The 14,558-nt window shown below is 43.7% G+C and overlaps 1 protein-coding gene across 2 annotated transcripts in view; it reads left to right on the forward strand.

Moving 5' to 3' along the window:
- GDA (guanine deaminase) overlaps nucleotides 1-14,558 on the forward strand; it is a 143,872-nt gene that overhangs the window by 99,027 nt on the left and 30,287 nt on the right. The window contains exon 7 of one of the 2 annotated variants that reach the window (XM_044272948.1): nucleotides 9,300-9,407. The exons of the other annotated variant lie outside the window; for it this stretch is intronic. Within the exon in view, the coding sequence (XP_044128883.1) occupies nucleotides 9,300-9,407 (108 nt within the window). The remainder of the gene's footprint in view (nucleotides 1-9,299; nucleotides 9,408-14,558) is intronic. 2 annotated transcript variants of the gene reach the window in all.

Raw genomic sequence — 14,558 nt, forward strand, 5'->3', positions numbered from 1 at the left:
TCTCTCCCTGTACTAGGTACGCTGGTGAATGGCAGAATCTAAGATGGCTGCCGTATTTATAGGGCTGTGACATCACAGGGCTGGCTGGCTGCTGATTGGCTGCATGCATGTCAGTATGGGTGATCCCGCCTTTTCACAATTCCTTTCTCCATGTCCTCACACGTGCAGCAGCCAAATTAGGAAAAATGTGATTTGTTACCACGAAGCGCAAGGAAATTCACATTCGTGCAAATCAAATTTTTCCTGAAATTCGCATTGAATTCCACTTTGTCAGCTTCGATTAGCTCATCTCTAGTCTGTGGTCATTATTCATGGGGTTTGCTTGGCATAGACAAAGAAACATAGGAAACAGAGTCTCCTCTATACAAAAGTGTAACAGAGCATGTAGCACAAATGTAAGATTGTATCGCTATAGTGATGCCCATTGCAAAGCAACCCTGCAGAGGACATAAGAGGCACAGCGTCGACAATCAGCCTGCTAAAATCAGGAACTTCAATCCTAAGGACAAAGGGAGACATATCAAAACCGGTGCTACGGAAAACTTTGGAAAGTGAAAGGATCCATCTGATTGGTTCCTATAGGCAACTAAGCCAGTTTTCCTTTTAGTACCATATTTGATAAATGTACCCCAAAGTCACGATCTTAGTGCCACAGTAGAAAACAAGTTCTTGGCAAAGTGGCAAGGCCAAAGTAGACTACAAAGTGCACAAACCAAGAAAACCGAAAGGAGCATTTACAAGCACCGAATGAGCAGGCAATTACCGTGAAGGAACCATTCCTTCCCAATAACTGCCTGTTCGTCAGTGGAGGTAAGAGCTGCATTTACATGTAGCAATTACCTCCTCTTGTATGGGGATGAGTGATGGCTAGTGCTATTGCTGGTACCTATACAGATTCATTATTTCTCAGCAGCAGATTGCTATTTACAGCGGATGAACCGCTGTCCAGAAACAATGATTTAATGTGCTGCATAAATGATAAATGTACCCAATGAACGAACATTTTGCTCATTCATCAGGTGATCAGCCATACCTTTACATGGACAGATTATTGGGAGTGAGCATTCGTTGTAAAGTTTGTTCCCTATAATCAGACTGACAATTGTGTGGTGTAAATCCACTAAAAGCCTTTTTAAGTTTATAATGAAAATTTGATGAAGCTGTGGAAGGAGCCCATAATTAAATTAAACCCTCAAGCCAGCCATAGAGAATACCAGAAGCATGTAGGAAGGTGGTATCAGCTGAGGTAAAATGTATAAACCCTGAGAAGCAGAAGCATGTAGGAAGGTGGTATCAGCTGAGGTAAAATGTATAAACCCTTAAGAAGCAGAAGCATGTATGAAGGTGGTATCAGCTGAGGTAAAATGTATAAACCCTGAGAAGCAGAAGCATGTAGGAAGGTGGTATCAGCTGAGGTAAAATGTATAAACCCTGAGAAGCAGAAGCATATAGGATGGTGGTTTCAGCTGAGGTAAAATGTATAAACCCTGAGAAGCAGAAGCATGTAGGAAGGTGGTATCAGCTGAGGTAAAATATATACTGTAAACCCTGAGAAGCAGAAGCATATAGGATGGTGGTTTCAGCTGAGGTAAAATGTATAAACCCTGAGAAGCAGAAGCATGTAGGAAGGTGGTATCAGCTGAGGTAAAATATATACTGTAAACCCTGAGAAGTAGAAGCATATAGGAAGGTGGTATCAGCTGGGGTAAAATGTATAAACCCTGAGAAGCAGAAGCATGTAGGAAGGTGGTATCAGCTGGGGTAAAATGTATAAACCCTGAGAAGCAGAAGCATGTAGGAAGGTGGTATCTGCTGAGGTAAAATATATACTGTAAACCCTGAGTAGAAGCATATAGGAAGGTGGTATCACTTGAGGTAAAATGTATTGTTTTAAAGTAAAAAAAAAAAAAAAAAAAATTTAGGTATCGCTGTGTCCGTAACAACCAGCTCTATAAAAATATTACATCACCTAACCCCTCAGGTGAACACTGTAAAACAAATAAAATAAAAACAGTGCCAAAAAAGCAATTCTTTGTCACCTTACATCATAAAAAGTACAACACCAAGCGATCAAAAAAGCATATTCCCCCAAAATCAAACCATACCCTCATCCTGCAAAAAACGAGACCCTGCCTAAGACAATCAGCCAAGCAAAAAAATAAACTATAGCTCTCAGACTATGGAGACACTAAAACATATTTTTTTTTGTTTCAAAAATGCTTTTATTGTGTAAAACAAATAAATAAGAAAAAGTATACATATTAGGTGTTGCCATGTCCGTAACGACCTGCTTTATAAAAATATCACATGATCTACCCCCACAGGTTAAGGCTGTAAAAATAAATAAATAAAAGATGTGCCAAAACACCTTGCCCGATAAAGTGTAATAATGAATGGTCAAAAAATCATATGTACCCAAAAATGATACCAATATAAACGTCAACTCTTCCTGCAAACAATGAGCCCCTCCACAAAACGATCAGCAGAAAAATAAAAAAATTGTGTTCAGAAAATGGAGACACAAAATACATATTTTTTTCAAAAATGCTTTATTGTGTAAAAGTAAAACAAATAAAGAAAGTAGACATATTTGATATTGTCACGTCTGTAACAACCTGCTCTATAAAAATAGCACATGGTCTAACCTGTCAGATCAACATTGTAAAAAACAATAAAATTTTAACTGTGCCAGAACACCCATTTTTTTCGTTACTTTGCCTCACAAAAATTTTTATATAGAGTGATCAAAAATGATATGTACCCCAAAATAATACCAAAAAAAACCTGTCACCATATCCCGTAGTTTCAAAAATGGGGTCACTTTTTGGGAGTTTCTACTGTAGGGGTGCATCAGGGGGCCTTAAAATGGGACATGGTGTCTAAAAACCAGTCCAGCAAAATCTGCCTTCCGAAAACCATACGGCTCTTCTTTTCTTCTGCACCATGTGTCCTTACAGCAGTTTACCACCACATGTGGGGTGTTTCTGTGAACTGCAGAATCAGGGAATAGATATTGAGTTTTGTTTGGCTGTTAACCCTTGATGTGTTACAGGACAATATTGATTAGAATGGAACATATGCCAAAAAAGTTAAATTTCATCTCAATTTTCCGTTAATTCTTGTGGAACACCTAAAGGATTAACAAAGTTTGTAAAATCAGTTTTGAATAACTTGAGGGGTGTAGATTAAAAAATGGGGCCATTTATGGGTGGTTTCTACTATATAAGCCCCACAAAGTGACTTCAGACCTAAACTGGTCCGTAAGTAGTGGGTTTTGGAAATTTTCTTAATTGCTTTTAAAATTCTAAGCCTTCTAACGTCCTAAAAAATAAAATTATATTTTCAAAATGATGCCAACATAAAGTAGACATATGGGGAATGTTACGTAATAAATATTTTATGAGGTATCAATTTCTGTTTTAGAAGCAGAGAAATTGAAATGCTGAAAATTGTGAATTTTTCCAAATGTTTGGTAAATTCTGGATTTTTTTCACAAATAAAGGTGAATTATATTGACTAAAATTTATTGGATAAGTAAAAGTGTTCCAAAGTTATTACTAGATAAAGTGACACATGTCAAATTTGCAAAAACTGGCCTGGGATAGAAAGGGTTAAGATGATTGCATCAAGAGCAGGCAAGTACTTGTATTGTATACAGGAGGCAAAAGAAAGATCAGTGTCAGTGAGACAACTGCCTAGGAGTTATGGTAGCACCAAAAACTGAGGGGAAAATATCAGGTATAGGCCTCATGCACACGGACGTTTTTTTTCACGGTCCGCAAAACGGGGTTCCGTTGGTCCGTGATCCGTGACCGTTTTTCCGTCCGTGGGTCTTCCTTGATTTTTGGAGGATCCACGGACATGAAAAAAAAGTCATTTTGGTGTCCGCCTGGCCGTGCGGAGCCAAACGGATCCGTCCTGAATTACAATGCAAGTCAATGGGGACGGATCCGTTTGATGTTGACACAATATGGTGCCATTTCAAACGGATCCGTCCCCATTGACTTTCAATGTAAAGTCTGGAGTTCTGTTATACCATCGGATTGGAGTTTTCTCCAATCCGATGGTATATTTTAACTTGTAGCGTCCCCATCACCATGGGAACGCCTCTATGTTAGAATATACTGTCGGATATGAGCTACATCGTGAAACTCATTTCCGACAGTATATTCTAACACAGAGGCGTTCCCATGGTGATGGAGACGCTTCAGGTTAGAATATACAAAAAAACTGTGTACATGACTGCCCCCTGCTGCCTGGCAGGTGCTGCCAGGCAGCAGGGGGCAGACCCCCCCCCCCTGTTTTTAACTCATTGGTGGCCAGTGGGCCCCCCCTCCCCTGTTGTTAACTCGTTGGTGGCCAGTGTGCGCACCCCCCTCCCTCCCTCCCTCTATTGTTTTAATACATTGGGGCCAGTGTGCGCGCGCCCCCCAACCCCCCCTCCCTCCCTCTCTTGTTTTAATACATTGGGGCCAGTGTGCGCGCGCCCCCCCAACCCCCCTCCCTCCCTCTATTGTTTTAATACATTGGGGCCAGTGTGCGCGCGCCCCCCCAACCCCCCCTCCCTCCCTCTATTGTTTTAATACATTGGGGCCAGTGTGCGCACCCCCCCACCCCCCTCCCTCCCCCCATTGTAATCATCATCGGTGGCAGCGGAGTAGAAGATTTTCATACTTACCTGGCTGCTGGCTGCTGCGATGTCTGCGTCCGGCCGGGAGCTCCTCCTACTGGTAAGTGACAGCAATGCGCCGCACAGACCTGTCACTTACCAGTAGGAGGAGCTCCCGGCCGGACGCAGACATCGCAGCAGCCAGCAGCCAGGTAAGTATGAAAATCTTCTACTCCGCTGCCACCGATGATGATTACAATAGAGGGAGGGAGGGGGGGTTGGGGGGGGGGTGCGCACACTGGCCCCAATGTATTAAAACAATAGAGGGAGGGAGGGGGGGTTGGGGGGGCGCGCGCACACTGGCCCCAATGTATTAAAACAATAGAGGGAGGGAGGGGGGGTTGGGGGGCGCGCGCACACTGGCCCCAATGTATTAAAACAATAGAGGGAGGGAGGGGGGTGCGCACACTGTGCCACCAACAGTTAACAACAGGGGAGGGGGGGGGGCCGCACAATGATATTCAAACTGGGGAGGGGGGGGGTCTGCCCCCTGCTGCCTGGCAGCCCTGATCTCTTACAGGGGGATATGATGGGGTTAATTGTACTATCATATCCCCCTGTAAGAGATCGGGTGCTGCCAGGCAGCAGGGGGCAGTCTTGTACACAGTTTGTAGTGTATTCTAACTAGAAGCGTCCCATCACCATGGGAACGCCTCTGTGTTAGAATATACTGTCGGATCTGAGTTTTCACGAAGTGAAAACTCAGCTCTGAAAAAGCTTTTATGCAGACGGATCTTCGGATCCGTCTGTATGAAACTAACCTACGGCCACGGATCACGGACACGGATGCCAATCTTGTGTGCATCCGTGTTCTTTCACGGACCCATTGACTTGAATGGGTCCGTGAACCGTTGGCCGTGAAAAAAATAGGACAGGTCATATTTTTTTCACGGCCAGGAAACACGGCTCACGGATGCGGCTGCCAAACGGTGCATTTCCCGATTTTTCCACGGACCCATTGAAAGTCAATGGGTCCGTGAAAAAAAACGGAAAACGGCACAACGGCCACGGATGCACACAACGGTCGTGTGCATGAGGCCTTAGGCCTCTTGCACACGAACGTTTTTCCGTTTACATTCAGTTTTTTTGCGTTCCGTATACGGAACCATTCATTTCAATGGATCCACAAAAAAACTGAAGGTACTCTGTATGCATTCCATTTCCGTATTTCCGTTTTTACGTTCCGTTCAAAGGTAGAACATGTCCTATTATTGTCTGCATAACGGACAAGGATAGTACTGTTCTATTAGGGGCCAGCTGTTCCGTTCCGCTAAACACTGAATGCACACAGACATCATCCGTATTCTTTCGGACTGCAAAATACTGAAAAAGGCTTCATGCACATGAATGGAACAGCTGGCCCCTAATAGAACAGTCCTTTCCTTGTCCATAATGTGGACAATAATAGGACATATTCTATATTTTTGCAGAACGGAAATACGGATATACGGAAATGGAATGCACACGGAGTACCTTAAGTTTTTTTTACGGATCCATTGAAGTGAATGGTTCGTATACGGTCCGCAAAAAAAAAAAAACGGAACGGGCACTGATAGAAAATACGTTCATGTGCATGAGCCCAAAGCCATACGGTCGTGTGCAAGAGGCCTTAGGTAGGTTAGTTGATGTAGAATGCAAAAATTCAGCTTTTAAAAGGTTCAATTTCAGAGAGGACGTGATATTAGCTTGAGAGCTGGACTACTACAGGAGGTGAAGAGTGAGGAATAGTGATCAAATGTTCGCGAACTGCAAGTTTGCCACGGGTCCCATTCATTTTAATAGCAGGCGAACCTGAAAAACCTTCAGCTCATATTTGCAGCCAAGAAATAATTATTAGAAGTGCACAAATAGTCCCACAACATGGACAGTGACATACCAGATGTATTATTCGAATTTGCGATCTCCATTTATAATTTTTTTCAATGCAAAATATCGGCAATATAATTTTCGCGTACGCACATGCGCAAATACACCATACAGTACTCAAATGCACTATAAAGAAAATATATTGGTATATACTTTTGCGGACAAGAATAGGACATGTTCTATTTTTTTCCGGAAACGGAAGCACAGATGCGGAAGTGCAGATCCGCAAATGCGTATGCGGATCCGCAAATGCGGATGTGGACAGCACATTCCGGCCCTATTGAACATGAATGGGTCTGCACCCGTTCCGCAAAATTGCGGAACGGATGCGGACTCATTTTGCGGACGTGTGAATGGAAAAGATATCCCTCAAAATGAAAATAAATAAAATTATTAAAGTTAAAGGGGTTCTGCACTTTGTTTTAACTGATGATCTATCCTCCGGATAGATCATCAACATCTGATCGGCCGGGGTCCGGCACCCATTCAAGTGAACAGAGCTTAGTCCCGCCCACGCTAGTTGATACTAGTCGTGACATCACTGGGCCAGCAGTAAACAGTGAGAAGGCCGCAGTGCTGCTGGAGAGCCGCTGCCTTCTCAAACAGCTGATCGGCGGGGGTCCCGGGTGTCGGACCCCCGCGGATCAGATGCTGATGATCTATCCAGAGGATAGATCATCAGTTAAAACAAAGTGCAGAACCCCTTTAAGCAAAAAGCATGGATGTGGTAGGCAATAACAAGTGCTCGGCGGCACTAAATCAGGTGTTCAGCGGCACCAAATCAGAAACCATATGTCCTACCACAATCCGGGGGGTTCCAGTGCACATTCATGAATCCTGGAGGGAAAGCAAAAACCATCTATCCCTGGGCTAGATGATGATGTGGTATTGAAGGACAGGGTGGGCAAAAAACTGTCCCTTATATTGCCCTACAGGGGGGTGCTATTCTGGCCCTGATAGCCTAACCACAGACCACCCGCCCTGATAAGAGCGACCCCGTCCGGAACCTTACCATATATAAAAATGGCCCTAGTAAGCCCCTAGCCCCTAGGCCCCTGACTTCCAGGTGATCACTATATAGATCTATGTTTTTTTGACTCATTATAAAAGTATATTATAAGTATATCGCACCCCTCTGTGTATCACACATATAGATAGCACACCTATACCAGTCCTTAAAATGACTTTCGTAGGCCTATCAGCTAGCGTTTGGTGTCCCTAACAGTCTGTCCCTGCTCCACACCGCAACCTCTCCCTACACTGGCAAAACACTGAATGTAAAATGGCGGCAAGATCAGATTTATTTATAAGGTAGGGGGTATGTCCATGTGCTGAAATGTCTCAATTGGCTGTCCTGTACCACCTGATGGATGTGTCATGGGTCAAAGTTCTTCATAATGTAAAAGAATATGGCGGGCCTGAATTTCTCCATATGTTCGCATGTTCAGCGAAAGTTCGCTGCAAAACGACCGCCGGGCGAACCGCAAGGCCATCTCTAGTGAGGAATACCTGGAAATATACTGTATTTTAGTATGAGATTGACTCTGGCTGGGCCCTAAATGCATGTCAACAGCGCCGGACTGGGACTGAAATTCCGCCTCGGCATTTAAAAAAAAATTAAAATGCTTGTGTTTAGTTAGAGTCTTGATGGGCAGGTATTTTCGTTTTTATTCCATGTGCTATATACTGAAAAATGTATGCTCAACTTTGCTACCATTGTTTTGTTTTTTTGGGACTAAATAAAGCAAATTTGAAAACCATGAAGCCTCAATACCAAGCATGCCACGCACACAGATCCTGACAACCCCATCATTTCTAATTAACCTTCTTTATATACCGTAATTATCTTAATAATGTAATCTTTGTGGCTTTTTTTGGGATGGGTTGATCTATCCAAAATGTGTCATCATCTGTATTTGACTTCCTGATGCTTTTAATATTCTGAAATGAAGAAACTTTGGATTTTATCTAGACGAGTTCTGAAGAAATTATATGGTATGATTGCTCTTAATTTGCAATATACAGCTAGGTCAATATATATTTGGACAGAGACAACATTTTTCTCATTTTTGTTCTGTACATTACCACAATGGATTTTGAACAAAACAATTCAGATGCAGGTGTTCAGACTTTCAGCTTTAATTCAGTGGGTTGAACAAAATTATTGCATAAAAATGTGAGGAACTAAAGCATTGTTTTAAACTCAATCCCTTCAGGCTCATTGTTAGTATATCCCAGTTCAGGCTACTAGATGGCAGCACTAAACTGTGATAAGGAAGGACTAGTGTTTTCAAGTTGTGCTTGTGTTCAGACTTTGTGGATATGATTAATAGGACGGGTTGATCTATCGGAAATGTGTCATTATCTGTATTTGACTTCCTGATGCTTTTAATATTTTGAAATAAAGAAACATTGGATTTTGTGAGAAGATGTGTTTTTCCTCAATTGAAAATTTTGGCTCTATACTGTATGTGAAAAAAAAAATGCTTGTGTTTAGTTAGAGTCTTGATGGGCAGGTATTTTAGTTTTTATTCCATGTGCTATATACTAAAAATGTATGCTCAACTTTGCTACCATTGTTTTTTTAAGGGGGACTAAATAAAGCCAATTTGAAAACCATGAAGCCTCAATACCAAGCATGCCACGCACACAGATTCTGACAACCCCATCATTTCAAATTAACCTTCTTTATATACCGTAATTATCTCAATAATGTAATCTTTGTGGCTTTTTTTTTTATTTTTTTTTTTTTTTTTTTTTTTAGCATAACAGAGTAAAACCCATTATAACTCCTCGGTTTGCAATATCCTGCAGTGAAAAGTTACTGAAGGAGCTTGGCAAGTTTGCTGATGAGCAGGACCTACATATACAGGTATAAGTATGTAAACTACAGGATACAATACGTGTATTTTTGCAGTCAAATTCATCAGAATGTAGTCAATGGTGTTGTTTGGTTTAGAAAACCCTCTTCAAATACCCTTAGGGAATCATAATACATCCATTATAATCCATCAATTATATGAAACCAAAGTATGGCGACAAAGAACGTCTCTTTCCTTTTGAGGACCCAGCACTCTGTGCATTACATGGGCAGTTCACTGATTTCGATGAGTTACCTGTAATACTATATTTCTTTTGTGATGGAAATGAAAGGCCACGGACACATTTGAATACTTCCCAACTTTTTGGACCGTCAAAGAGGGACACTTATGGTTCATTGTGTGAAAGATCCATTTTTCCTGCATATTTATACAATTTAATAATTTTCTTAGCATACAATAATGCAAAAATGATCAAATATAGAAATTTCTAAAATCCAAATTGCATCAAATAATCAAATAATATACAAGGTATGGTCTAATATATAGACAGGAACCAGATAAACACATTCTGGATCAATATTGTAAATGTAATAATGCAATTCTATACCTCAGATGAAAAAGAGGGGCATTTAAGGAGCAAAGAGGGACAGAGGGACTTGGGTCAAAAATAGGGTCTGTCCCTCCAAAAGAGGAACACCTGGGAGTTGTACAAAGGTTGTACGAAGATTTAGACTGCAATCCTCATTCCTCCATTTATTTTCATTTATTGTGTGCTTTCCTCCCTATGTACAGCTTGTGTGAGCTGCCCTCCATGGATGAACAAGGAGAAGGCAGCACGCCCAAAAAATCGAAGCTTTATTCAGCCAATAGCTGACATTGGGTAAATAAAGCTTCTATTTTTTTGGAGTGCTGTCTTCTCCTTGTTTATCTGTCATCTGGTGAGGATTTGGATTTTGCCTCTGTGGAGGTGTGCGCGCCCCTTTTTAATTCGCTTTTTCATTGTAATTTTTTTATTTTGTTTTGTGCTGTGCCGCTCTACAGTCGTGGCCAAAAGTTTTGAGAATTACATAAATATTGGAAATTGGGAAAGTTGCTGCTTAAGTTTTTATAATAGCAATTTGCATATACTCCAGAATCTTATGAAGAGTGATTAGATGAATTGCATAGTCCTTCTTTGCCATGAAAATTAACTTAATCCTAAAAAAAACCTTTCCACTGCATTTCATTGCTGTCATTAAAGGACCTGCAGAGATCATTTCAGTAATCGTCTTGTTAACTCAGGTGAGAATGTTGACGAGCACAAGGCAGGAGATCATTATGTCAGACTGATTGGGTTAAAATGGTAGACTTGACCTGTTAAAAGGAGAGTGATGCTTGAAATCATTGATCTTCCATTGTTAACCATGGTGACCTGCAAAGAAACGCGTGCAGCCATCATTGCGTTGCATAAAAATGGCTTCACAGGCAAGGATATTGTGGCTACTAAGATTGCACCTCAATCAACAATTTATAGGATCATCAAGAACTTCAAGGAAAGAGGTTCAATTCTTGTTAAGAAGGCTTCAGGGCGTCCAAGAAAGTCCAGCAAGCGCCAGGATCGTCTCCTAAAGAGGATTCAGCTGCGGGATCGGAGTGCCACCAGTGCAGAGCTTGCTCAGAAATGGCAGCAGGCAGGTGTGAGTGCATCTGCTCGTACAGTGAGGCGAAGACTTTTGGAAGATGGCCTGGTGTTAAGAAGGGCAGCAAAGAAGCCACTTCTCTCCCCCAAAAAAATCAGGGACAGATTGTGTGAGGATTCAAACCTGTGACCGGCCATGTCCCAGGCGGTAGCTCTAGCCACTAGACTACCAACCCTTCTGGACTTTTCCTTCTACTGAACTCTTTGATTTACCTTGTTCCAGCCTTGCCTTGTTAATCTCTGTGATTCCTTGCACCTGCTACTTCCTCTTTATAAGCCCAGCCTCTTGCACCAGATCCCCGCTGGTTATTGTTCTTCTGGACTTGATCCTGCTGCATCTACCGCTGTTCCTCTGTTGCTACTGCTACAAACTCGACTGCTGCCGACCTCGGCATTGTCCCCGACTACTCTTCTGCTTGTCCCTACCAACTAAACTGCTACCACCGTTCCCGATCCGGATTGTCTGACCATGCTCACTGCCGCCTGCCCTGACCCACCGCCTGCCAACCGATTACGACTCTGCCTGACTTCCTGCAACTACAACCTGCCTGCGGTCCTTGCCACTGGGCTCCCACCTCCAGCCAGCTGTCCTCTGACTCAGGTGAACCTGTAGGATTGCAACAGATTGATCTTCTGCAGTAAATATGGTGAATGGACTGCTGAGGACTGGGGCAAAGTCATATTCTCCGATGAAGCCTCTTTCCGATTGTTTGGGGCATCAGGAAAAAGGCTTGTCCGGAGAAGAAAAGGTGAGCGCTACAATCAGTCCTGTGTCATGCCAACAGTAAATCATCCTGAGACCATCCATGTGTGGGGTTGCTTCTCATCCAAGGGAGTGGGCTCACTCACAATTTTGCTCAAAAACACAGCCATGAATAAAGAATGGTACCAAAACACCCTCCAACAGCAACTTCTTCCACAATAGTTTGGTGAAGAACAATGCATTTTCCAGCACGATGGAGCACCGTGCCATAAGGCAAAAGTGATAACTAAGTGGCTCGGGGACCAAAATGTTGACATTTTGGGTCCATGGCCTGGAAACTCCCCAGATCTTAATCCCATTGAGAACTTGTGGTCAATCCTCAAGAGGCGGGTGGACAAACAAAAACCTACTAATTCTGACAAACTCCAAGAAGTGATTATGAAAGAATGGGTTGCTATCAGTCAGAAATTGGCCCAGAAGTTGATTAAGAGCATGCCCAGTCGAATTGCAGAGGTCCTGAAAAAGACAGGCCAACACTGCAAATACTGACTCTTTGCATAAATGTCATGTAATTGTCGATAAAAGCCTTTGAAACGTATTAAGTGCGTGTAATTATATTTCCCTACATCACAGAAACAACTGAAACAAAGATCTAAAAGCAGTTTAGCAGCAAACTTTGTGAAAGCTAATATTTGTGTCATTCTCAAAACTTTTGGCCAGGACTGCATGTTTTAGCTGTCCTCCTTGGATATCTTCTTCCGAATACATCAGCTGTATACAACTTCCTACTGCTATCTATGACACTAAAGGCCCCTTTACATAGCCTGATGGAGCAGAATATTGTCGGGAAGGAAGTTTTCCTTCTTGACAAACGCTTGCTCATCAGTATGGGGAGTGATTGCTAATGCCATAGTTTGTCCCCATACACAATCATTGTTTGTCAGCAGCAGTGGCCAGTGGCGGACTGACAACTCATGGGGCCCCCGCCCCCCGGGCAAGCCACACCCACACACAGCAACCCCCACATATCGCACCGTGCCTGCTCCAGGCTCATGTGGGCCCTTGGGCGATAAAGTCTCAGTGGCCCCCCTATACAGTGTACTCTCTGAGTACAAAAATGTAGTAGTGTTACCTGCAGTCCTATGTAAAACCACAGATAACACTAGTGCTGATAATGTGGTAGTGTTATCTGGAGTCCTATGTGAAAACACAGATAACACTAGTCCTGATAATGTGGTAGTGTTACCTACGTCCTTAGTGTGCCTCCCTGTGTCTCTCCCACGGACTCCATGATGGCGGCGCTGCCTCCTTTTCCATCTTCTTCTTCTTGCCCCGCACAGAACATCCTGATGCAGCTGCGTCAAGACATAGGAACACTGTGGGCATGGTGATGGTGACACACACAGGGACAGACACACACACACACAGGGACAGACACACACAGGGAGACACACACACAGGGACACACACAGGGAGAGACCCACACACACAGGGACAGACACACAGCTAGGCCTCACCACACTCCAGCCAGGCTCCTCTTTATACAGGAACACGCAGGGTCACTAGTTGGGGGGTGGAGCAGGGTTACTAGTGGGGTTCCAGGAGGAGGGGGGAGCAGGGTCACTAGTGGAGTGACAGGAGGAGGGGGGAGCAGAGAACTGTGAAACTGGACGGAACCATGATTGGGGAGGGGGGAATTACTTACTTGAAGACTGACAGGCCGGGCTTTTCACTGCCACAAAAACACGGCCGGGGGGTCACAGGGTCAGCTTTTCTCTCAGACCAGTCCAGTCACATGAGTCCGCGGCTCCCCAATGCCCTTGGGCAGCGTGCCCCGGTCTCCTTAATACAGCCACTTCCGGGAGTCGGCCCCTCCTCCTTCCAGCTCTCGCCGGCTTCTCCTGCCTGACCCGACCTGTATCGCCAAATACCTAACCAATAACAAAGCTCCAAGCTTAGTTATTGGTTATTTCAGGCACAGGCAGCATCGCTGCGCTGCCCGTGCTGTTCACAGTGCTCACTGCGCTGATGAATGTGGGGGACTTTTTCCAGGGAGTAAAATGTATTATTTAGTAAAAGCAGTGGCGTGCCTAGGTTGTTTGGCACCCGGGGCGGGTCCTGTTTTCTGCCCCCCAATACTTTTTAAAAAATCGTACCCCCTCACAGTAGTATTGCCCTCATTATACAACCTTCACAGTAGTTTTGTACAGATATGTGCCACCCAACAGTAGTTATGCCCACATTGTGCCCCCTATCAGTCATTATGCCCACATTGTGCCACCTTAAAGTACTTATCCCTTCATTGTGCCCCCTTCATAGTAGTTAAGCCCTCATTGTGCCCCTCTCACAGTAGTTATGCCCTCTCTGTGGCCCTTTCACAATAGTAATGCCCTTTCTGTGCCCCTTCACAGTTGTAATGCCCTCTTTGTGCCCCACTCACAGTAATAATCCCCATTGTGCCTCCTTCACAGTAATAATGCCCATTGTCCCCCTTCACAGAAATAATGCCCATTGTGCCCCTTCATAGTAATAATGCCCATTGTGCCCCTTCACAGTAATGCCCATTGTGCCCCCTTCACATTAGCAATGCCATTGTGCCCCCTCCAGAGAAGAAATGCCCATTGTGCCCCCTCTGTGTTAAAAAAAAACATAAAACAAAACAAAAACACAGTAACTACTAACCTTGTACGGTTCCTAAAGCTCACAGTCCTCTCTCCCCCCTACAGGCACAGATTGCCCCGCAGCACTGTGTGGGGGCGGGCTTATTCAGATTTGCAGTCTGCAGGCTCCACCTACACAGGCCGGCAGCACGATCCGTAT

Source organism: Bufo gargarizans, chromosome 1 (assembly GCF_014858855.1).
Source record: "Bufo gargarizans isolate SCDJY-AF-19 chromosome 1, ASM1485885v1, whole genome shotgun sequence".
In the NCBI taxonomy this organism is placed as follows: Eukaryota; Metazoa; Chordata; class Amphibia; order Anura; family Bufonidae; genus Bufo; species Bufo gargarizans.